Source organism: Mobula birostris, chromosome 17 (genome assembly GCF_030028105.1).
Source record: "Mobula birostris isolate sMobBir1 chromosome 17, sMobBir1.hap1, whole genome shotgun sequence".
NCBI classification, from domain to species: Eukaryota; Metazoa; Chordata; class Chondrichthyes; order Myliobatiformes; family Myliobatidae; genus Mobula; species Mobula birostris.
In genome coordinates this window covers 73,207,214-73,232,583 of record NC_092386.1, presented here as the reverse complement: position 1 = coordinate 73,232,583, position 25,370 = coordinate 73,207,214, and the positions used below count along the sequence as shown (strand labels likewise).

The 25,370-nt window shown below is 41.6% G+C and overlaps 1 protein-coding gene across 7 annotated transcripts in view; it reads right to left on the bottom strand.

Moving 5' to 3' along the window:
* The window catches only part of adamts3 (ADAM metallopeptidase with thrombospondin type 1 motif, 3), a 370,913-nt gene that overhangs the window by 267,525 nt on the left and 78,018 nt on the right, over positions 1-25,370 (bottom strand). For 4 of the 7 annotated variants that reach the window (XM_072281905.1, XM_072281906.1, XM_072281908.1 and 1 more), the window contains exon 5: positions 7,449-7,553. The exons of the other annotated variants lie outside the window; for them this stretch is intronic. In XM_072281905.1, coding sequence (XP_072138006.1) covers positions 7,449-7,553 — 105 coding nt within the window. The remainder of the gene's footprint in view (positions 1-7,448; positions 7,554-25,370) is intronic. 7 annotated transcript variants of the gene reach the window in all.

The following is a 25,370-nucleotide window of genomic DNA, read 5'->3' as shown; positions in this document are numbered from 1 at the left end:
CAATCATCTTTCATTGACTGGAAAAACAGCTCTGCTTTGAATAGGATTCTTCACTGTAGCTTTTGTTATGTTTTGTAACTTCAAGACATTAAGCTAATTCAAAGGACAATGCCTCAGTCCGGGAACATGGTCCAGCTTCGAGTTTACTTTAAGCGAGGCGCGTACGTATGTGGTAGTGTGGTGATGAATTGAAATTCATGTATTTATGCACAATACTCAGAATGAATTCTTTAAATGAACAAGAATGTTTAATCAAGCCATATGCACAAAATTACTCAACTATTACTGAAGTGTTAAATACACAACAGTTTTAGTTGTGATTTCCATACAGATCCTTCACAAATAGATAACTTATTGTTTATTTATTGAGATACAGCATGAAGTAGGTCCCTCTGGCTCTTTGAGTCATACCACCCAGAAATCCCCAAATTAATCCTAGCCTAATCATGGGACAACTTACAATGACCAATTAACCTACCAACTGGTACGGCTTTGGATTGTGGGAGGAAACTGGAGCACCTGGAAGAAACCCATGCAGTCACAGGAAGAACATAAAAACTCCTTACAGGCAGCGTTGGGAATTGAACCCGGTACATCTGTATCTGTATTGTAAGGCGTGGTGCCAACCACCATGCTACTGTGCCACCTCTAATTTGTTGGGTATTTAGGTTTTTTTTTTAAAAGTTCTGATTAACATCGAACATGTAAACACAGGAATAGTACAGCTCAAGAATTGGCCCTTCAGCCCCGAATGTCTGTACTGACCATAATGCCAATTTAAACAAATCTCCGTCTGCCTAGAGTGTATATCGCAAACCTCGCCCCCCCCGCCCATTTCCTGTGCATTCATCTATCTGTCTAAGCATCTTTGAAACGTTTCCCTTGTAACTGCTTCTACCACTGACCCTGGAGGTAGCACATCACAGGCATCCTACTACTCTCAGTGTCACAAACCTGCCTTGCAAACCTCCTTTAAAATTTTCACCTCTTTCTATATAGTTAAGCCCTCTTTCCACCCAAGGAAAGTTTCTACTCTATCAAAATCTCTCAAAGTTGTACTTATATTTTCATCCAGTTGCTTTTGCAGCCTTGTACACTCCAGAGATTATAGTCAGTCCAATATCGCCTCATAGCTAAATCTCTCTAATCCAAGCAACATGTTAGTGAAGCCTTTTGCACTCTCTCCAGAGCCTCCACATCTTTCCTTTAATGCAACAACCATAACTACACACAATAATCCAAATGGGGCCTAACCAAAGGTTTAGCCAGCTGCAACATTGAATGTACAACAGTAGAACACAAGAACAGGGCCTTTGACTTTGTGCCAAGCTAAGTAAATTTGCAATTAAGCTCTTAACTAAAGTAATTCCTTCTACCTATTTAATCTCTACAGTGCCTATAAAAAGTACTCACTCCCCTTGGAAATTTTCATGTTTTATTGTTTTACAAAATTGAATCACAGTGGATTTAATTTGGCTTTTTTCACACTGATCAACAGCAAAAGACTCTTTTGTGTCAAAGTGAAAACAGATCTCTATAAAGTGATCTAAATTAATTACAAATATAAAACACAAAATAACTGATTGCATTAGTATTCACCACCTCCCTTTAATATGACACACCAAATCATCACAGGTGCAGCCAATCGGTTTTAGAAGTCACATAATTAGTAAAATGGAGATCACCTGTGTGCAGTCAAGGTGTTTCAATCGATTGTAGTAATCAATGTGTCTGGAAGGTCCAACTGCTGGTGAGTCAGAGACCTGGCAAAAACTACGCCATGAAGACAAAAGAACACTCCAAGCAACTCCACGAAAAAGGTTATTGAAAAGCACAAGTTGGGAGATGGATACAAGAAAATTTGCAAGTCACTGAATATCCCTTGGGGTACAGTTAAGTCAATCATCAAGAAATGGAAAGAATATGGTACAGCTGTAAATCTGCCAAGAGCAGACCATCCTCAAAAACTGAGTGACTGTGCAAGAACAGTGGGGGAGGCCAGCAAGAGACCCACGATAAATCTGGAGGAGTTACAAGCTTCAGTGGCTGAGATGGGAGACACTGTGGTTACTATACAATAACTGTTGCCCAGGTGCTTCACCAGTCACAGCTTTATAGGAGAGTGGCAAAGAGAACAACACTGTTGAGAAAAGTTCACATGAAATCTTGGCTAGAGTTTGCCTGAAGGCATATGCGAGACTCTGAGGTCAGCTGGAAGGTTCTATGGTCTGATGAAATCAAAATTGGGTTTTTTGGCCATCAGATTAAACACGGTCTTTGCCATAAACTAAACACCGCACATCATCAAAAACACACCATCTCTACCGTAAAGCATGGTGGTGGTTGCATCATGCTGTGGGGATGCTTCACCTGGAAGGCTTGTGAAGATAGAAGGTAAAATGAATGCAGCAAAATACAGGGAAATCCTGGAGGAAAACGTGATGCAGTCTGCAAGAAAACTGCAACTTGGAAGATTTGTTCTCCAGCAAGACAATGACCCCAAGTATAAAGCTACACGGGAATGGCTTAAAAACAACAAAGTTACTGTCCTGGAGTAGCCATGGCAGAGTCCAGACCCCAATCCAATTGAGAATTTGTGACTGGACATGTCTGTTCACTCACAATCCCTATGCAATCTGACAGAGCTTGGGCAGTTTTGTAAAGAAGAATGGGGAAAAATTGCAATGTCCAGATGTGCAAAGCTGATAGAAACCTATCCACACAGACTCAAGGCTGTAATTGTCACCAAAGGTGCATCTACTAAATACCAATTTGAAGGGGGTGAATACTTAGGCAATCAATTATTTTGCTTTGTATTTGTAATTAATTTATATCATTTGTAGAGAATTGTTTTCACTTTGACATAAAGGGCCTTTTTCTGTTGATCAGTGTCAATAAAAAAGACAAATTATATCCACTGTGATTCAATGTTGTAAAATATGAAAACTTCCAAGGGGCGGGTGAATACTTTTTACAGGCACTGTATATCTGTTCTCTACCTAATTCCCTGCCACTCAACAGGCTAGAGCAGTGAGGATGCAAACAGTTTTCAGCGAAATATGGACTGGTTAAGTCTGTGGTGGCCAGTGCGATCATGTTTGCTGTTGTGTGCTGGGACAGCAGGCTGAGGGTGGCAGACACCAACAGAATCAACAAACTCATTCGTAAGGCCAGTGATGTTGTGGGGATGGAACTGGACTCTCTGACGATGGTGTCTGAAAAGAGGATGCTGTCTAAGTTGCATGCCATCTTGGACAATGTCTCCCATCCACTACATACTGTACTGGTTGGGCACAGGAGTACATTCAGCCAGAGACTCATTCCACCGAGATGCAACACAGAGCGTAATAGGAAGTCATTCCTGCCTGTGGCCATCAAACTTTACAACTCCTCCCTTGGAGGGTCAGACACCCTGAGCCAATAGGCTGGTCCTGGACTTATTTCCTGGCATAATTTACATATTACTATTTAACTATTTATGGTTTTATTACTATTTATTATTTATGGTGCAACTGTCATGAAAACCAATTTCCCCCAGGATCAATAAAGTATGGCTATGACTAAATTAATGATAAAACATATCTTGCATATTGGTAGAAAAACAGAAAAGCAAAGTACTTTTTAAAATGAGACACTGAAAGGCGCTGGTGTTTCAAAATACCTACATGCTCTGTGACAAGAATCACTCAAAATTAATGTGCAAATATTGTACACCAACTATATTTTGGATTGTTTTGAAAGATCATATTAATATCTTAGAAAGAGCAGTAATCCAGAGAATTGGGAACATTTTAGAATTCAACAAAAGATGACGAAGGAAGTAATAGCAAGGGGGGAAATAGGATGAAGGTACTCCAGCATGGAAAATAAAACAGACAATTTATGTACAGATGAAAAAGGTTTCTGAACACAAACGTGACTGCCTCACTGCCAGGTAGAGGCGAACTTAGGGGTAAATAAGGAAATGACTGAGCAATCAAATACATTGTGTCTGTCTTCAGACAAAACAAAAAGATAACTCTCATAAAAATACTAGAGAACCAAAGGCTTACTACAAATAAACTAAAATAATTTAGCATTAGTTTAAAAGTTAAAATTAACCATATAACAATTACAGCACAGAAACAGGCCATCTCGGCCCTTCTAGTCCGTGCCGAACTCTTACTCTCACCTAGTCTAAAATTAAAGGGTCTAAAAGTTGACAAGTGCTGAGGACCTAGATCCAAAAGGTTGGAAGACCAGGCCTATGCAGTAAGTGGATGCTTTGGTTATTCTTGAGTCATTCCAACAAAGGTGGCAAATATGATTATGCTATTTAAGACAGGAGGAAAAAGGAAAAAAAACCTGTTGATCTAACATTAGTGAGTAGAAAAAGGCTTCAATTTGTAACAATACCAACATACCAAGAAAATAATAATAAGATTAAGCAAAGTCAAACAGGATTTATGAAAGAAAAATCATGTTTGATTACTCCTTTTGTGTGTGTCGAACCTTCCTAAAAAATGCAGTGCAATTGTATTTTCAGGAAGGCTTCTATAAAAGGTCTGAGTCAAGAGGCTGTGAGGAAATGTTATTGTCTTGGGTAATAGACTGGCGTGGATTGAAGCCTAGCTAACAGGTAGAATAAGGAGTTAGAATAAACAGGTCTTTCCCAGTTTGAAAGTTTTAAAAAGGCAGATGTGGAAATTTGAATGTAGAACAGAAAATAGTGGCAAATCTTCAGTGAAGGACCACAGACATGAAATGTTGATTGTTTCTATAGTGACCAGCACTTTGAAGTTCTGTGAATGACCTGGGCAAAAACGTGAAGATACAGAGACTTCAAGGGGATATTGACAAACTAAATGAGTGGGCCCCAACCTGGCAGATGCATTGATATGTTGAAAGATATAATATTATCTACTTCAACAGAAAACAAAGCAAAACTTGCGCAATTTTTTAAATATTAGAAATTTCCAAATGTTTTTGCTCAAAAGGATGTTGCTCAAAACTAACATGGCATCACAGAAAATCAGAAAGTACATTCACCGTCCTGGCTAAAGATCTTGAGCACAAAAGTAGGCATGTTTTCCTACAGCTATACAGATGTTTAGTCGAATTACTATGCACAACGCTGGTCTCATTACACTTGGAACAGAATAAATGCAGCAGAGACAACTAGTTTCTGGGAAGGTTAAATCAAATCTGTCACATGTGGAAAGATCAAGTAGGCTTGGCCACAGTATAACAGACTTTGGAACTACGAGAGGTGACCACTGAGAGAAACAAAGTTCTTACAGGGTGCATCTTGCACTGACTGGAGAATTTAACATTAGGAGTCACAGTATCAAAATTAGAGACAATTTAAGATTGAAATAAAGAGAAATTCCTTGACTCGGACAGTGGTCAATGTTTGGAGTTCTCTATACTGAAGATCTGGTTGGAAGCTAAATCGCTGATAATATACAAATAAAAATTCAACATATTTCTTAGTATTAGGGGGATGAGGGGTTATGGAGATAAGGAGATTATGTTGTAAAGGATCAACTAAAATTTTACTACGTGGCTTATTAGACCAGAAAAGCAAATAAACCAACACAGTTTCTATTTGTTTATGTTCTAGAGTTTTCGTAGTTACAAATTTCTGGCTATAGTATTTAAATTGCACTGTTTGCTGAAATCCCTTGCAGAAGCTGGCTTCTCACATCCAGTTCCCATTCATTGGCCTTAATGGCTTGGTGGAGAGATCCTGCAGACAAAGCCTAGTAGCTGAACAGACAACTTCTCCGCTTTTCTTGTACATCCCTACTTCATCAGCTGAAACTTCAGCATCAAGGATAATGAAAGCAATATCTTATTCAAAGTATGCCAAATGTGCTAAGGTGATTCAATTTCTAGTCTAATTACAACCCTGTAAAGGAGTGTACTCCTAGTCTTAATTTACATATTTGATAAAGTTACTTTATTCTTCTACTTTGTACCAATATTTCAGGCTTTCCCATGTTTGTTTATTGGGATTAAGCCAAAAATTGAAATACTTGCATACTATTTCTGGCAAGTATTTTATATTTCTTTCTTGTTGAGAAGTTCCTGCGGTTAAGCAAATAATACCTTCAGGTCAGAGCGCTTTCAGAAAGAATCAGCACATACTCAGAGGAGACATAAGAGACTGCAGATGCTGGAATCTGGAGCAAAACAAATTCTACAGGGACTTTGTAAAACAGGGCTTCCTGGCCTTAAGCACCAAGGGGATGTGTACATTCTGTTTCCAGTTTGGCTTGAAACATTGTAATCTGCAGGGTTCTCTGGTACAAATCATACCATTTGAGAGGTACAAAAAAAACCCAAACTAATTGCATCTGTACTCTAAGCTTCTCAAGTTACAAAATCTGTAATTTGAGAAGTTTAGAGTACAGATGCAATTAGAGCAGTCAAGCAGGCAGAAATGTGGGTGGCCTTTCAAATTTGACATGATCCAGCTTTCATTATTTCGACCTCACTTGAAGACAAAGTAAAATGGTGTACTTTCCTTGCTCGATCTGCATGTCAGATGTCAAAGCAACATTTTTTAAGCTAAGTCATTAGCTGGGTATCCAAAACTATGAATTAAGACAGGTACAATTTGCAAAGGGGGCATCTAATTCTGTTTTTAAACAATAGCAACATTTATTACACACACTATAACAATTGTAAAAGTGAATACGTAACTCCTGCTGATAGTGTTTCACTCAAGTATTTAGAAAAGTACAGTAATTTGTAACTCAGTTAGCTCTGCCTCATTGAGGGCACTCTGCTCTGAATGGGAACACTAACCGGTCAAGTACCAGTCTGCAGATTTTAGCATTTCAGTTTCCTTACCAATGTTTACCTCAAATCTACAGCTGGCGCTGTTAACTCCTGATACCCCTTTCCTCTTAGAGAGTCCCTCAGAGTTAAGGATGATTTGCTTCTACTCCAGTCTGCTGAGTTCTCAGACAACTGCTGCTACTTTTGAGCAAGAGATACCCGTAGTGTCAGGTTGGATACATAATTTAGGGCTTCATATGCTCCTTCCACAGTTTGTATATCACCTTTGTCAATTTCTCTCAACAACTCAGACAGAACATAAAACAGGCCCTTCAGCCCACTGCACCCTTAACAGCCAACACCATTACATTAATTGTTCAATAATTCCATTTTTCAAAATCTCCTACAGTCCCATTGGCTCCCCCCTCCCCAGATTCTACAAATACCTACACAATGGGGGCCACTTACAGTGGCCAACTAACCTAATAATCTGTCCACTTTGCAACGTAAGAGGAAACAAGAACACCCACAGGCGGGTCACAATGGGAAAACTCAAATTTCACACCAGCAACACCCAAGGTCACGATCAAAACCACACTTCTTTGCTACTCTACCAACTTTGATTATTATTTACCCATCGATTTACCAATGAGGATTCAGGAAAGAGATGTTATAATAGTTACCTTTCAGAACATCCAGAATATGCTGAAGAAGAGTAGTGCAGACTGTGCTCTTGGAGGTCACTTTGTGGCCAGTGATTGCATCTTTTGCTTTACTCCCGATGTTCACTGCAGTGCAGGCAGCAGAGCAGCCAGCAATCACAAGGGGACACCATGCAAAATAGAATGTTCAATTGCAATTACCTTCCATCATGCAAAATTGCACGTCATCTGCAGGTAGGGTAAAGCTGGTTTACAAATCAATGGTTTCTGGACCCTCCCTAATGCCTTCATAACTTCTTATAACATAGTGACTGGAAATTAACACAACATTTTGGTTAAGACCAGAATACTGTTCTACAAAGGTTCAACATGACTTTCCTACCTTCGTATTCAAAGCATTGACTGATAAAGTACAAACTGTAAATGTTTTATTAACTGTTTTCTCAAGCAGAATTACCACTTACTAAGACTGGTATCCTCCTTCTCGTGAAATCTCCTTCAGAACAGTGTTCATTATTCTATATTCTATCTCCTTATTACTCCTACCTTACACTTCTTCACATTAAGATTCAACTACCCACTCCACTGGCATACTGACATCTTGCGATCTTCTTAGGAGTTCACAATACTGCCCAGATTTGTGTCATCCATCAATTTAGAAATTGTATTATTGGAGATCAGCAGAAATAACAGCTGTAAGACTGATCTTTGGAGAACACGGCTCTATTTTCCTCTTGCTCAAAACCCACCAGTCAGCGCAAGCCTCTGTTGTGTTACCGAGCCAATATTTATCTGTTACCATTGTTCATTTTATGCTTTAACCTTGCTGATAAGTCTGGTACCTGGCAAAATGTAATTCCCCTGGATGAACATGTACTCTACCTAGATTGCAGTATTCACATCAACTCATTTAAAATTCTATCACATTCATTAAGCAACATCTAACTTTATCAAATCTATGCTATCATAACTAAATTAATCCTTTTTTCTCATCACTATCAATCATATTCTGGATCAATATTTACAAAAACTATCCTGACTGCTTTGCTGCTGTTACATCATTTGTGTTGAGCATTCCTAAGGTTTATAATCCTCTGAGTTAAGACACTCCTTTACATCTTTGTCCCAAATGGCCAGTCCTTTTTCTTAAAGCCATGATCCTAGTTCAAAGCAATCCAGTGAGGGAAATATCCTCCAGCAGGTATCCTATGAATTCCTCCAGCACACACCCCATGAATTCCTCCAGCATATACCCCGTGAATTCCTCAGATCCCCTCTCATTTTTTAAAATGTCAAAACAGCAGGCAGTGCATATAAACAGTATTCACCCCATGGAAGTTTCATGTTTTATTGTTTAACAATATTGAAACTCAGTGGATTTAATTTGACATTGATCAACAGAAAAAGACTCTTTCATGTCAAAGTGAAAACAGATCTCTAAAAATTGGTCTAAATTTATTGCAATTATTAAATGCAAAATAATTGATTCCACAAGTATTCACCCCCTTCAAGTCAGTATTTAGTAGATGTACCTTTGTCAGCAATTACAGCCTTGAGTCTGTGTGGGTAGATCTCTATCAGCTTTTCACATCTGGACATGGCAATTTTTCCCCATTCTTCTTTCCAAAACTGCTCAAGTTCTGTCAGATAGCATGGGGATTGTGAGTGAACAGCCCTTTTCAAGTCCAGTCACAAATTTGGATTGTGGTCTGGATTCTGACTTGGCCACTCCAAGACATTAACTTTGTTGTTTTTAAGCCATTCCCTTGTAGCTTTGGGTTTATGTTTGGAGTTATTGTCTTGTTGGAAAACAAATCTTTTCCCAAGTCACAGTTCTCTTGCAGACTGCAACAGGTTTTCCCTGCAATTTGCTGTATTCGTTTTACCCTCTACCTTCACAAGCCTTTCAGGGCCTGCTGCAGTGAAGCATCCCCACAGCCACATCATGCAAACAGTGATGGCCTGATGGCCGGATGGCCGAAAAGCTCAGTTTTGGTTTCATCAGACCATAGAACATTCTTCCAGCTGCCTTCAGAGTCTCCCACATGCCTTCTGGCAAACTCTCATCAATATCTCACTTGAGGATGTATTTCAGGGTGTATATTGTATGCATTTCTCTGATATTAAATGTACCTTTGAGTTTTTTCCCCCCCCAACAGTGGCTTTCTCTTTGCCACTCTCCCATAAAGCTGTGACTGGTGAAGCACCCAGGCAACAGTTGTTGTATGTGCAGTCTCTCCCACCTCAGCCACTGAAGTTTGCATCTCCTCCAGAGTTGTCATAGGTCTCTTGGTGGCCTTCCACAATCGTCCCCTTCTTGTTTTAGAGGACGGACTGCTCTAGGCAAATTTACAACTGCGCTATATTCTTACTATTTCTTGATGTTTAACTTAACTATACTCCAAGGGATATTCAGTCACTTGGAAGTTTTCTTGTATCCATCTCCTGACTTGTGCTTTTCAATAACCTTTTTGTGGAGTTTATCTGACTACATGGTGTCATTTTTGCCAAGATACTGACTCGCCAGCAGTTGGACCTTCTTCTTCTTCTTTGGGTTTTTACGGCAGTTGGCATCCACATTGTTGCATTACGGCCATCTTCAGAATTTATTATCCTTTACTGTCCATTCACTTTAAAGCCGTCTTTCCAGTCCCGTTGCCCTTAAAAAACTAAACAACGATTTCCTCCCCACATTCCAATAAACCTTTAACACTCAAACAACAGGAATTCTGCAGATGCTGGAAATTCAAGCAACACACATCAAAGTTGCTGGTGAACGCAGCAGGCCAGGCAGCATCTCTAGGAAGAAGTACAGTTGAGGTACAGGCCTGAAACGTCGACTGTACCTTTTCCTAGAGATGCTGCCTGGCCTGCTGCGTTCACCAGCAACTTTGATGTGTGTTGCTCAAACCTTTAACACTGTTCTCTACCAGTCCCATTTTGCGTAATTGTTGTAACATTTGTTGCCTTTCCTGTGCAAATTTCCAGCATGAAATAAGGATATGCTCTACTGTTTCAGTCTCCGGACATAGATCCTGACAAGAGTAAAAGACAGGTGAGAGTAGATATAGGACCGATAGAAAATGATACTGGAGAAATTGTAATGGGAGATGAGGAGATGGCAGAGGAACTGAACAAGTATTTTGCATCAGTCTTCACTGAGGAAGACAGCAGGATACCGGACACTCAAGGGTGGCAGGGAAGAGAAGTGTGTGCAGTCACAATTACGACACAGAAAGTACTCAGGAAGCTGAATAGGCTGAAGGTCGATAAATCTCCTGGACCAGATGGAATGCACCCTCGTGTTCTGAAGAAAGTAGCTGTGGAGATTGCGGAGGCATTAGAAATGATCTTTCAAAAGTCGATAGATTCTGGCATGGTTCCGGAAGACTGAAAGATTGCAAATGTCACTCCGCTATTTAAGAAGGGGGCAAGGAAGCAAAAAGGAAATTATAGACCTGTTAGCTTGACGTCGGTGGTTGGGAAGTTGTTGGAGTCGATTGTCAAGGATGAGGTTACAGAGTACCTGGAGGCATATGACAAGATAGGCAGAACTCAGCATGGATTCCTTAAAGGAAAATCCTGCCTGACAAACCTATTACAATTTTTTGAGGAAATTACCAGTAGGCTAGACAAGGGAGATGCAGTGGATGTTGTATATTTGGATTTTCAGAAGGCATTTGACAAGGTGCCACACATGAGGCTACTTAACAAGATAAGAGCCCATGGAATTACTGGAAAGTTACATACGTGGATAGAGCGTTGGCTGATTGGCAGGAAACAGGGAGTGGGAATAAATGGATCCTATTCTGGTTGGCTGCCGGTTACCAGTGGTGTTCCACAGGGATCAGTGTGGGGGCCACTTCTTTTTACATTGTACATCAACGATCTGGATTATGGAATAGATGGCTTTGTGGCTAAGTTTGCTGACAATACGAAGATAGGTGGAGGGGCCGGTAGTGCTGAGGAAATGGAGAGCCTGCAGAGAGACTTGGATAGATTGGAAGAATGGGCAGAGAAGTGGCAAATGAAGTACAATGTTGGAAAGTGTATGGTTATGCACTTTGGCAGAAAAAATAAACGGGCAGACTATTATTTAAATGGGGAAAGAATTCAAAGTTCTGAGATGCAACGGGACTTGGGAGTCCTCGTACAGGATTCCCTTAAAGTTAACCTCCAGGTTGAGTCAGTAGTGAAGAAGGCGAATGCAATGTTGGCATTCATTTCTAGAGGAATAGAGTATAGGAGCAGGGATGTGACGTTGAGGCTCTATAAGGCGTTGGTGAGACCTCACTTGGAGTACTGTGGGCAGTTTTGGTCTCCTTATTTAAGAAAGGATGTGCTGACGTAGGAGAGGGTACAGAGAAGATTCACGAGAATGATTCCGGGAATGAGAGGGTTAACATATGAGGAATGTTTGTCCGCTCTTGGACTGTATTCCTTGGAGTTTAGAAGAATGAGGGGAGAACTCATAGAAACATTTCGAATGTTAAAAGGCATGGACAGAGTGGATGTGGCAAAGTTGTTTCCCATGATGGGGGAGTCTAGTACGAGAGGGCATGACTTCAGGATTGAAGGGCGCCCTTTCAGAACAGAAATGCGAAGAAATTTTTTTAGTCAGAGGGTGGTGAATCTATGGAATTTGTTGCCACGGGCAGCAGTGGAGGCCAAGTCATTGGGCGTATTTAAGGCAGAAATTGATAGGTATCTGAGTAGCCAGGGCATCAAAGGTTATGGTGAGAAGGCGGGGCAGTGGGACTAGATAGGATAAAATGGATCAGCTCATGATAAAATGGCAGAGCAGACTCGATGGGCCGAATGGCCTACTTCTGCTCCTTTGTCTTATGGTCTTATGATCGCAAAAACCTGTTGGATGCTTACTTATAATGGCCAGAGTGCCATTAAGGATGCTGTGCCCAATTCTCAGCCTACTTATAATTACTTGTTCCTTCTGCTTTACTCCCCTACTTCTTCCCATATCTACTCTGTTCTGAATTGAATGTAAATGTCTTCCTTTTATTGCTCTATCCCAATGCTGCTGCCACTATTGATTTATCCTTCTCCACACTATGCTCTTCCCTCTGATTTTGATATTGACCTCTACAGATCCTTTTTTGACCGCTGCTTTTGCCAGCCTATCTGCTGTCTCATTTCCCATAATACCCAAATGTGCTGAAACCCACATGAATGCGATATTTTTGCCTTGTCTAGCCAGTCTTGAATTTGCAAACATGATTTCATAAAGCATATCCTGGTGACCTCTAGCTGTACCCGCCTTAATACTCGCAAGGGCCGACACAGAATCGTTACATATCACAAAATTATTACAATCAACCTTCTCACTCCATTCTAGTGCTAACAATATGGCAAACATTTCAACTGTATATACACTCAAGCAATCAGGTGTTCTCTTGCTAGTTTCCACTCGATAACTTGGTACAACAATTGCAGACCCTGTTGCACCTATTTCTGGATCCTTTGATCCATCCATAAAAATCTGTACGCCTTTATATTTACATTCCTTATAACTATGATATTCACTGAGTTTATCAGCCGTCCTATTACTGTGTTTAATCTTAAGCAATTCCAAATCTACAGAGGGATTTTCTCATACCTTGGAAGGTCTGACAGGCCACACCACACTTGGACAAATCTCTTTATCGTATACACCCATACCTTTTGCTGTTTGCTCTCCTGTCCAGCCAAAACTTTCTTTTTGTGACCTCTCCTTCTCCCAGCATGTCTGCAACACCCTTTTTGTAGGATGGCTATCACCATGCCCCGTTAAATTAATCCAGTAACTGGCCTCCAGCTGTTTACGCCACAGCCCCAGGGGCACTTCATTTGCTTCAACTTGGAGTGCACACACTGGGAGCAGTTAGACCTTCCAGATACAGGTGTATTTTTACTACAATCAATTGAAACACCTTGACTGCACAAAGGTGATCTCCATTTAACTAATTATGTGACTCCTAAAACCCATTGGCTGCACCAGTGATGATTTGGTTTATCATATTAAAGGAGGTGGATACTTATGCAATCAATTATTTCGTGTTTTATATCTTAGATCAGGAGTCCCCAACCTTTTTTGCACCGCAGACCGGTTTAATATTGACAATATTCTTGCGGACCGGCCAACAGTGGGGGGGGTGGGGGGTGTTCAAGTTCAACAGTGGGCGTGACAGGGAATGAGGAAAGGTGCAGCTGACTCATATCATTTCATATCGCCGAATCATATCGTTTCCTCACGGCCCGGTGGTTGGGGACCACTGTCTTGGATCATTTTATAGAGATATTTTCACTGACACGAAATAGTCTTTATCTGCTGATCAGTGTAAAAAAAAGTTAAATCCACTATGATTAAATGTTGTAAAATAATAAAACATGAAAACTTCCATGGGGGGGGGGGTGAACACTGTAGGTCACATCTGCAAGACCTCTCCTCATGGGTCAAGGTCATAATCAATCTGGTGACTAGCCTCTATACTCTTTCACCAGTATAGCCTTCTATTGGCAGGTATACAAGGCCTATACAGAGTAGTGCAGGTACAGCCTAACAAAACACCCTACATAATTGGAGTAAGATGTCTCTACTTCTGTACTCAAATTGTTCTCCAGTGAAGTCTGTTGTAACAGGATTTCTTTTCCTGATTGCTTGCTATACGTGGACATTAACTTTTAACAGAAGGTGGACAAGCTAGAAGGCGCGAAAGTGCCAAGGAGATTTATAATATTGTTGCCTGGATTGGAGAACATGCCTTATGAGTGAACTTGGCCTTTTCTCCTTGGTGAGACAGAGGATGAGAGGTGATCTGACAGAGCTGTACAAGGTGATGAGAGCTATTCATTGTGTGGATAGTCAGAGACTTTTTCCCAGGGCTAACATGAGTTTTAATGTGCTTGGAAGTAGGTGCAAGAAGGGATATCAGGGGTAAGTTTTTCCACAGAGTGTGGTGGGTGTGTGGAATGCACTGCCGGCGAAGGTGATATAGGCAGATACAAAAGGGTCTTTTGAGAGACTCCTAGATGGGTACATGAAGCTCAGCGGACTATGCGGTAGGAAATTCTAGGCAGTTTCCAGAGTAGGTTACATGGTCGGCACAACATTGTGGGCCGAAGGGCCTGTAGTGTGCTGTACTATTCTATGTTCTAAGTTCTATGTTCTATGTGATAGGTGAAGCTACGGGGGTGGGAAAGGTAAAGGGAACATCCCTTCAGTACTTTGACATTCTATTTTTTTAACATTTTTTAAAGATTAATTTGTTCTCCCTGATGACAATTAATATTTGCCCATGTCCTCATTTGCCTTTTATAGAAAATGGAAGCTTCACAATTTTTGGAATGTTTCTATCAAAGCACAAGGTGCAGGTATTCCCGATGGCCAGTTCAGAGCAAACTGTAATCAATGCTTCCATCAGATTTCAGAAATATTTCTGTTGTCATGCTGATGCAGTGACTGCATTTAACATGTAGATGTTAAGAAATTTAGAAATATTTATATGAAATAAGTAATCTTGCCATTAATTCCACTCTCTCTTTCAGTATGATTTCCCTCAATCTGACTCCGTCTTCTCACTCTCCCTCAGCTTCGCTTCTTGTCTTTCTTGTTCTTCCTCAATTTCCTTCTTCCTCTCCCTGACTCAGTCTGCCATCACCTCCTCCTCCTTACTGTCCCACCGTCTGCAGAGGAGCAGCCAACAGTTCAGTCAGCTGGCGTAGTTGTGGATTCTTCACCCACAGCATTTCTGCATTTGAATGTCGGAGCCACTGTTTGCTCTACTCTCTCTCATGCTGTCTGTTACACCCTGTCTCCCCACCTTCTACGTACATTCCCGATGGCCTTCTGTCTCCAGTGGGCACACATTTTAATTACCTGAGACCATTTTTCCCCACTCTGAATTTTAAAGCAACGCTATGCTTTCGCCACTCGCCTTCTCTCTCCTCTGTTCCAAAGTCAAGCAGTCAAATGCAGATTACACAGTCTGATGTGTAATCTTGTTGGTCTGTCACATAAAAAACCCAAATGTTACATCAAATGTACATAGAACAGTACAACACAGTACAGGCCCTTCGGCCCACAATGTTGTGCCGACCCTCAAACCCTGCTTCTCATATAAGCCCCCACCTTAAATTCCTCCATACACCTGTCTAGTAGTCTCTTAAACTTCACTAGTGTATCTGCCTCCACCACTGACTCAGGCAGTGCATTCCATGCACCAACTGCTCTCTGAGTAAAAAACCTTCCTCTAATATCCCCCTTGGACTTCCCACCCCTTATCTTAAAGCCATGTCCTCTTGTATTGAGCAGTGGTGCCCTGGGGAAGAGGCGCTGGCTATCCACTCTATCTATTCCTCTTATTATCTTGTACACCTCTATCATGTCTCCTCTCATCCTCCTTCTCTCCAAAGAGTAAAGCCCTAGCTCCCTTAATCTCTGATCATAATGCATATTCCCTAAATCAGGCAGCATTCTGATAAATCTCCTCTGTACCCTTTCCAATGCTTCCACATCCTTCCTGTAGTGAGGTGACCAGAACTGGACGCACTACTCCAAGTGTGGCCTAACCAGAGTTTTATAGAGCTGCATCATTACATCGCGACTCTTGAACTCTATCCCTCGACTTATGAAAGCTAACACCCCATAAGATTTCTTAACTACCCTATCCACCTGTGAGGCAACTTTCAGGGATCTGTGGACATGTACCCCGAGATCCCTCTGCTCCTCCACACAACCAAATATCCTGCCATTTACTTTGTACTCTGCCTTGGAGTTTGTCCTTCCAAGGTGTACCACTTCACACTTCTCCGGGTTGAACTCCATCTACCACTTCTCAGCCCATTTGTCACCCCACCCCATCTCCCTTCGCCGTGAATCCTCAACCCCTATTACCTGTCTCTACCCCCGGGCATGTCCTTCCCCACACACCCCTCAATTAGCTACCGCACAACCCCCAGATCACAGCACACAGTCTCTATAAAACAACCTCAAATCCAAAACACTATCCATAGGCAGTAACTCCACTATTGTAACTTAAACGTCAGAATGGATGTTGAAGAGGAGGAAGATCCCAGTAAAGGAAAGTTGGGGACCAAGATGATGACGACGTGGGCCAAAAACGAAGTGGCAGGGTAAAGTGATACTGCATCTCCAGTACGAGATCCGCAAACACTAGAGGGTTATTTTGCCCACTGCCCGCATACTCGCATCGCACTTGAACTCGAACCCTATCAATGTCTCTCTGCAATCTTTGACAGTCCTCTACACGATCTACAACACCACCAACCTTTGAGTCAGCTGCAAACTTGCCAACCACCCTTCTACCCCCACATCCAGGTCATTAATAAAAATCACGAAAAGTAGAGGTCCCAGACAGATCCTTGTGGGACACCACTAGTCACAATCCTCCAATCTGAATGTACTCCCTCCACCACCACCCTCTGCCTTCTGCAGGCAGGCCAATTCTGAATGCACCTGGCCAAACTTCCCTGGATCAACTGGATCAACTACCTTACTAAAATCCATATAGATCACATCCACTGCACTACCCTCATCTATATGCCTGCTCACCTACTCAAAGAACTCTATCACGCTTATTAGACACGATCTGCCCTTCACAAAGCCATGCTGACTGTCCCTGATCAGACCATGACTCTCTAAATGCCCAGAGATCCTATCTCTAAGAATCTTTTCCAACAGCTTTCCCACCACAAACGTAAGGCTCACTGGTCTATAATTACCCGGACTATCCCTACTACCTTTCTTGAACAAGGTGACAACATTCACCTCCCTCCAATGCTCTGGTACCATTCCCGTGGACAACGAGGACATAAAGATCCTAGCCAGAGGCTCAGCAATCTCTCCTCTCGCCTCGTGGAGCAGCCTGGGGAATATTCCGTCGGGCCCCGGGGACTTATCTGTCCTAATGTATTTTAACAACTCCAACACCTCCTCTCCCTTAATATCAACATGCTCCAGAACATCAACCTCACTCATATTGTCCTCACCATCAAGTTCCCTCTCATTGGTGAATACCGAAGAGAAGTATTCATTGAGGACCTCGCTCACTTCCACAGCCTCCAGGCACATCTTCCCACCTTTATCTCTAATCAGTCCTATCTTCACTCCCGTCATGCTTTCTTTCTTCACATAATTGAAGAATGCCTTGGGGTTTTCCTTTACCCTAGTCGCCTTACCCTACCCTTCTCATATCCCCTTCTTGCTCTTCTCAGCCCCTTCTTAAGCTCCTTTCTTGCTTCCCTATATTCCTCAATAGACCCATCTGATCCTTGCTTCCTAAACCTGATGTATGCTGCCTTCTTCCACCTGACTAGATTTTCCACCTCACTTGTCACCCATGGTTCCTTCACCCTACCATTCTTTATCTTCCTCACCGAGACAAATGTATCCCTAACATCCCGCAAGAGATCTCTAAACATCAACCACATATCCATAGTACATTTCCCTGCAAAAACATCATCCCAATTCACACCCGCAAGTTCTAGCCTTATAGCCTCATAATTTGCCCTTCCCCAACTAAAAATTTTCCTGTCCTCTCTGATTCTATCCTTTTCCATGATAATGCTAAAGGCCAGGGAGCGGTGGTCACTGTCCCCCAGATGCTCACCCATTGAGAGATCTGTGACCTGACCCAGTTCATTACCTAGTACTAGATCTAGTATGGCATTCCCCCTGGTTGGCCTGTCCACATACTGTGACAGGAATCCATCCTGGACACACTTAACAAACTCTGCCCCATCTAAACCCTTGAAACTGATCAGGTGCCAATCAATATTAGGGAAGTTAAAGTCACCCATGATAACAACCCTGTTATTTTTGCACCTTTCCAAAATCTGCCTCCCAATCTGCTCCTCTGTATCTCTGCTGCTACCAGGGGGCCTATAGAATACCCCCAACAGAGTAACTGCTCCCTTCCTGTTCCTGACTTCCACCGATATTGACTCAAAAGAGGATCCTGCTACATTACCCGCCCTTTCTGTAGCTGTAATAGTATCCCTGACCAGAAATGCCACCCCTCCTCCCCTTTCTCCCCCCCCACCCCCTTTTAAAGCACTGAAATCCAGGAATATTGAGAATCCATTCCTGCCCTGTTGCCAGCCAAGTCTGTAATGGCCACTACATCATAATTCCATGTATGTATCCAAGCTCTCAGTTCATCACCTTTGTTTCTGATGCTTCTTGCATTAAGGTGCACACATTTCAGCCCTTCTACCTTACTGTCTTTACACCGTTCATTCTGCTTCTCTTTCCTCAAACCCTCTCTGTATGTTAGATCTGGTTTTACTCCATGCACTTCTTTCACTGCTCTATCGCTCTGGGTCCCATCCCCCTCGCAAATTAGCTTAAACCCTCCTGAACCATGCTAGCAAACCTACCTGCAAGGATATTGCTCCCCCTCAAGTTCAGGTGCAACCCATTCAATCTATACAGGTCCCACCTTCCCCAGAAGAGATCCCAATGATCTAACAATCTGAAACCCTGCTCCCTGCACCAACTCCTCAGCCACACATTCAACTGCCATCTACTCCAATTCTTACCATCACTGTCACGTAGCACTGGCAGCAATTCTGAGAATGCCACCCTTGAGGTCCTGTTCTTCAGCCTTCTGTCTAGTTCCCGAAACTCACACTTCAGGACCTCATCCCTCTTCCTGCCTATGTCATTGGTCCCAACATGTATCACGACTTCTGGTTGCTTTCCCTCTTGTACCAGGATGTCGTGCACCCGGTCAGAGACATCCCAGACCCTGGCACCCGGGAGGCAACAAACCACGTGGGTGTCCTTCTCACGCTCACAAAATCGAGAAAATGGCCATTTCAGCCAACCAGTCAATGCCCTGTTCTCATCTCCTGTCATCAAATCATAGAAATGTATAGCAAAGAAGCAAGCCCTTTTGGTCCATCTTGTCCTGGCTGACCATCATCCCATTTGCAAGCATTAGACCCATATTTCTTTCCTGTCCAAATGTCTTTTAAACAGTTTATGCCACTACCACCTTCTCAGGCAGCTCATTCCAGATATTCACACTTTGTATGAAGAAAGGTCTCCTTTCAGTTTCTGCACTCTCACCTTAAACCTGTTCAGGACACCTCTGCCCTGGGAAAAAGACTGACCAGCCATCTCATCTGCGACCCTCATAATTTTATAACCTACTATAAGTTAACACTCAGTCTCTCACGTTCATTCCGATGAGAATGTACCCAGCCTAAACAACCTCTCCTTACATGTGCAGCCCTTCGATCCTGGTGAACCTCATCTATATTTTTCTGTTGCTACCACATCCTTCGGACTAGAACTGTACACAATACGTCAAATGCTGCTTTACCGATGTTTTGTTCAGCTGGAACATGACATCCCAACTCTTGTATTCATTGCCTCAACCAGTGAAGCAAATTCCTTTTTCACTACCCAATCTATGTTGGCACTGTAAACTTGCATCTTAATTTCCATCTCTCTCTACTTCAATATTGTTAAGATTCCTGTCAGTTTCTGTATATGTCCTCCCAGAATGTGATTACTCAAAGTGCATTACCTCACAATGATGAAGGTTCTTGTCCAAAAACGTTACTGTTTACTCTTTTCCTCCATTTTGTGAGTTACCTCACACTTACCCGGTGGTTCCACCTGCCACTACTGTGCTCAACTTCCCAGCCGATTTATCCACAAACAACCTTCTTTGTCGTCTACACCTCCACTAACTTTTGTGTCATTTGCAATCATACCACTTGTATTCTCACCCACTTCATTTATGTACTCTACAAATATGAACTACCCAGTATCAATCCTCATGGTACACTACTTGTTTCAGTCAAAACACTCCTGTCCACGTTCACCCTCTCCTTCCAATCACCCATGCCAATTTTAAATCCAGTTTGCCAATACGCCTTGGATCCCTTGTGCTTTAAACATTTGGGCCATTCTACATGTCGAACAGTGTCAGGAGACTTAATGAGGTTCTTGTAAACCACATTTCTGGTTCTGTCTTCATCAGTCTTCATTTGGTACTTGGATAGGGATGGGCTCCAGGGATATGCAAAGCAGAACTTTCTAGGAGGCACTCATGGAGTGAGGTATACTTTTGCTTCGCTCCATTCCCTTTACTTTTTTTTTTACCCGTAACCACCCTTATTCATTTTGATTAAACCTACACTGTAGGGTTTATATACAGATATATTTTTTGAACTTTGATTTCAAGCTGTTGGAAATGGCAACTGTCAGACAAAGAGACGTTAAAAACGGCAAAGATTCTGACGGCAAGGAAAGAAAAAATGGCGACTCTAAACCATCTATGGACATCCCATTAACTTTAGATACAATTTTGAACCTTCTAAATGAAAAATGCAACCGTCAAGATGAAAAATTTTCCCACAGATTTTCTGCGATTGAAGGAGTTTTAAAGTCGGTTGAAGATAATCTTAGCAACACACATCAAAGTTGCTGGTGAACGCAGCAGGCCAGGCAGCACCTCTAGGAAGAGGTACAACCAAAGGGTCTCGGTCCGAAACGTCAACTGTATCTCTTCCTACAGATGCTGCCTGGCCTGCTGCGTTCACCAGCAACTTTGATGTGTGTTGCTTGAATTTCCAGCATCTGCAGAATTCCTCATGTTTGCATGAAGATAATCTTAGATTGATTAGACGCGAATTTGAACAACAAGAAGCAAGAATTTCAGAGCTTGATGCAGCTGCTCGCTGAAGGGATCGAAAAATTGAAACCTTGGAGCAAAATTTATCTTTGACATCTCAAATGTTGGAACGTTATAAATCCAAGATTATCGATCTTGAAAATCGCTCCCGGAGACAGAATTTGCGGATAATCAGACTCCCCGAAGGCGTTAAGAAGGGTGATCCTGTTAAATTCTTTTCTCAATTTTTAATGGATGTGTTTGGATCAGAAGTTTTGGACACCCCTCCGTTAATAGACCGAGCTCACTGTATTCCTTTCGCCAAACCGATCACAGGTTCTAAACCAAGTGTTGTTATTATTCGGTTCCATTATGTTCACATCAAGGATTGTCTGATACCAGCTGCCCGAAGAATAGGAATGATTGAATTTCAAAGTTTCAAATTTCGTTCGGTTGAAGACTTTAGTCCTGAGGTCTTAAAGGAATAGATGGCTTTTAAACCATTGTCTTCTGAATTTTATCAAAAAGGTTTTAAACCAGCTCTCATTTACCCAGCTACTATTTCTTTTTTTCATGTTTGTTCTTATTGGTTTCTTTGTTTTTGGTTAATACTAATTTACAGATTTGAATCTTTGATAATTTGAGGGCTTATGTTCTTGGTTTGTAGTGTAGGTATTTTTCTTGTTGTTTTAGATTAAAGTTTTTTTCTTTTCTTAATGGTTCTGCCCCTTTTTTAAATTTATTTTCTATCCTTATTTTTACTTTTCCTGTTTTTTGAAAGTAATTAAGTTGAAGATTCGGGGTTTAATTTTGTTCTCCTTTTGAAATGTCCGGGGAAGTATTTGTTTTTTTTTGGTTCTTTACATCTCAAGATAGCATTTCGGCTTTTCTCCCCCTACGTTGTTCTTTCACTCTCATTGCGTCTTTTTTATTGTTTCTGTTTGAAAAGAGTATATAACCAATAAGAGAATATGCATTGGCGCTTGTTCTTTTTTAAATATTAATAAGATGATATTTTGTCCTATGCTTTCAGTAACTGCAGTTTTCATTTATTTAGGGTAACTTTTTTCGGGTGTTTTTTTAAATATAAAAATATATATCTTTTGGGCTGCCTTCCAGAAAGATGGGGTTAGATAACCTTTTGGCCTTTCTTTGACCTATTTCCAGGTCTTTATGGGTGGGGGGTGGGGATCTTTCTATCTTTAGTTTTTTCAATGGGGCTGACTCGCAACTACAAAAAAGTCCGAAATGTCGTAACTTCCAGTTCCTCCTCAAACCTCTTTTACCTCTTCCGGATCCATGAGTTTGTAGTCTGGTTAACCCTTTACATACAAAATGGTTAACTCTAGTTATATGCATAATATTATTAATTTTGTTTCGTGGAATACAAATGGTTTAAACCATCCGATTAAATGGAAAAAAAAATTAATGTATTCCACAGAATGAATGCTCACATTATTTTTGTACAAGTAACTCATGAGAGGAAAGAGGATAATCAACTTTTTTTTTAGGTTTTGGAAGTATCAATGATATCATTCGAACTCGAATGCCAAAGTGAAAGGTGTTTCCATTTTTATAGATTCTTCAGTTTCATTTATCCATTACGAAACTATTTCAGATCCGAATGGTAGATTTTTGTTAATTACTAGTTTACTTTTCAACAAAAAAGTTGCTATGGTGAACGTTTATGCCCAAATATTGATTATCCTGAATTCTTTAAGTATTTGTTTATATCTCTTCCTAATTTAAATGATTATATGTTGATAATGGGTGGAGATTTTAACTGTTGTTTAAATCCCTCGATGGATAGATCTGCCTCTAATCAGACACTTCCGAATAAATCTGCTACTCTTATCAATTCTTTCAGGCAAAGCCTCAGATTTGCGAGACATCATTTCCCCTGTGACTCCTCCTAATCAATCCTTGAATTTGCAAGTGAACATGTATCCTGTCCCTCAGAATCTTTTTCAACAAATTCCCTACCACTGATGTATCCCCCTCACCAACGTGTGCTTGTCCATCCTCTACCCCTTTAATAACCCTTTTAGACACAGTAATCAAACAGGAAGAGTGCTCCAAATGTGGTTTAAAAAGGTAATTACAAAGGAATTTTTAGATAATATTGCCAAAAATAACATCATCTGAGCATTTTTCTGAAATCAGTAGTTAGGAAAATAGGAGAGTGGTAAGGAATATTAAGGAAATGGTAACGGTGCCCTTAGAAAATAATAAGTATTGGGCAGACTGGGTGTGGATTTATGAAAAGCAAATCATATTTGACAAGTCTGTTGGAATAAAACTACAGAATACAGAAAGATGATCTATTTGAAGGGATTTGAGATTATTCAATCTATCCCATATAGCCTTAGTACACGAGCTCTCCAATCTGTACGGTCTGAACACTGCTGTGATATTTTCCCTGATTAATAATGCCACACCTTCACCTTTAATCTCTATCACATCTAAACAACTGAATCCAGGAATACTGAGCTGTCAGCCCTGTCCCTCCTACAACTAAGTCTCACTAATGGCTACAATATCATAATTCTATATGTCGATACATGCCCTAAGCTCATCTGCCTTTCCTTCAATATTCCTTGTGTTCAAACGTACACAACTAGCCCCACCATGCTCAACCTTTCAGAGACTGACTTTGTACATAGGCTTAACAACATCTGCTTGGGTTGAGTTGTTGTCCAATCTTGGGAAATTTACTTGCAAACATGAGAAGACTTCGTCAGTGCACCTCTTCTAAGGAGATGAAACATTTGCAACCATCAACCACCTGAGCTGCGCATCTTCTGAATTACTTTTAACAACATCTTTCCCCACAACCACTCCGCTATCTGCTTTGGTGCCCTGCTTGTCATCTCTCCACCCCCACCAACCATGTGAAGTGCTAGCAATCCTTCCCAAGGGATATTAGTCCCCTTCCTTTACGGGTACAATCCATCCCATCTGTACTGGTTCCTCCTTCTCTGGAAATGAGCCCAATGATCCAAAATTCTGAAGCCCTTAGCCACGTGTTGAACTGTATGATCTTAATATTTCTGGCCTCACTAGCACATGGCATGGGGAGCAATTCCAAGATCACAACTCTGGAGGTCCTCTCCTTTAACTTGGCACCTAACTCCATGAGCTCACTTTGGAGGATCTTGCCCCCCCCCCCACTTCCCTTCCCATGTCATTGGTACCAAAGTGGAGCATGACCTCTGGGTGCTCACCTTCCCACTGCAGCCTCGATCTGAGATGTCTCCGGCCCTGGCACCTGGGAGGCAACTATCTGGAATTCTTGTTCTCTTCCACAGAACCTCCTTTCTGGCCCTCGAACCAATGAATCCCATATCACTGCAGCAGAGACTCGACTGTTGTGCTTTCCTCTACTAGGTCATCCTTTCAACATTATCCAAAGCAGTACAGCTGTTGTTGAGGGGAATGTCCACTTGTGCACTCCATACAAGCTGCCTATCACCTTTCCCCTTCCTGATGGTCACCCAGTTAATTGTGTCCTGCACCCTGAGTGAAACTACCTCACTGTATGTCCTGTTGATCAACCTCTCGATCTCCTGAATAATCCAGGGTTCATCCAGTTCCAGTTCCAATTCACTAACATGTCTGAAGGAAGCTGCAGCTGGATGCACTTTTTGAAAGTATAGTTGTCAGGGACACTGGAGGTCTCCCTATCCTCCCATATCCCACAAGAGGAGCATTCCATTGTCCTGTCTGGCATCACAACAGCTCTAACTGTGAAATAAGGTAGCAAGAAAGAAATATTAAACAAATAAAGCTATCTACAACCTCCACCTTTCCTTGCCAAAGTCATTATAAGCCAAATCCTGAACTCACCACTCTAATACTGGCCCATTCACACCATGGCCACTCTCTGCAAGCCTCAACTCTTTTTATTGGCCCTAGTTAAGTGCCTAATTATGCACACTCCAACGTCTCCTCAGGTGGTACACAGAATGCCTAACTGCTCCCACTCGCTTCTTTTGAACTCTCTCTCCCGTTATACATTCCCACATCTCCTTGGTAACTACGGCGAACAGAATATAGAAAAGGAAATGTATGGGTGACTACATGGCAAGTGGATTGTAATGGAGAAAACGAGGTGTACTTCAACCGAGAAACAAAATGGAATGAAGAATTTTCCGTAATAAACTAATAACAAGTGAGGGATTGCGATTCAGGGGTATCTTGGTAGGGTGGGAGAGTAACACCATTTTCCTTCTAGGTAGCCTCTAACCTGGTGGCATGAGCATTGATTTCTCTTTCCAGTAACATTTTTTTATTTCTTCCA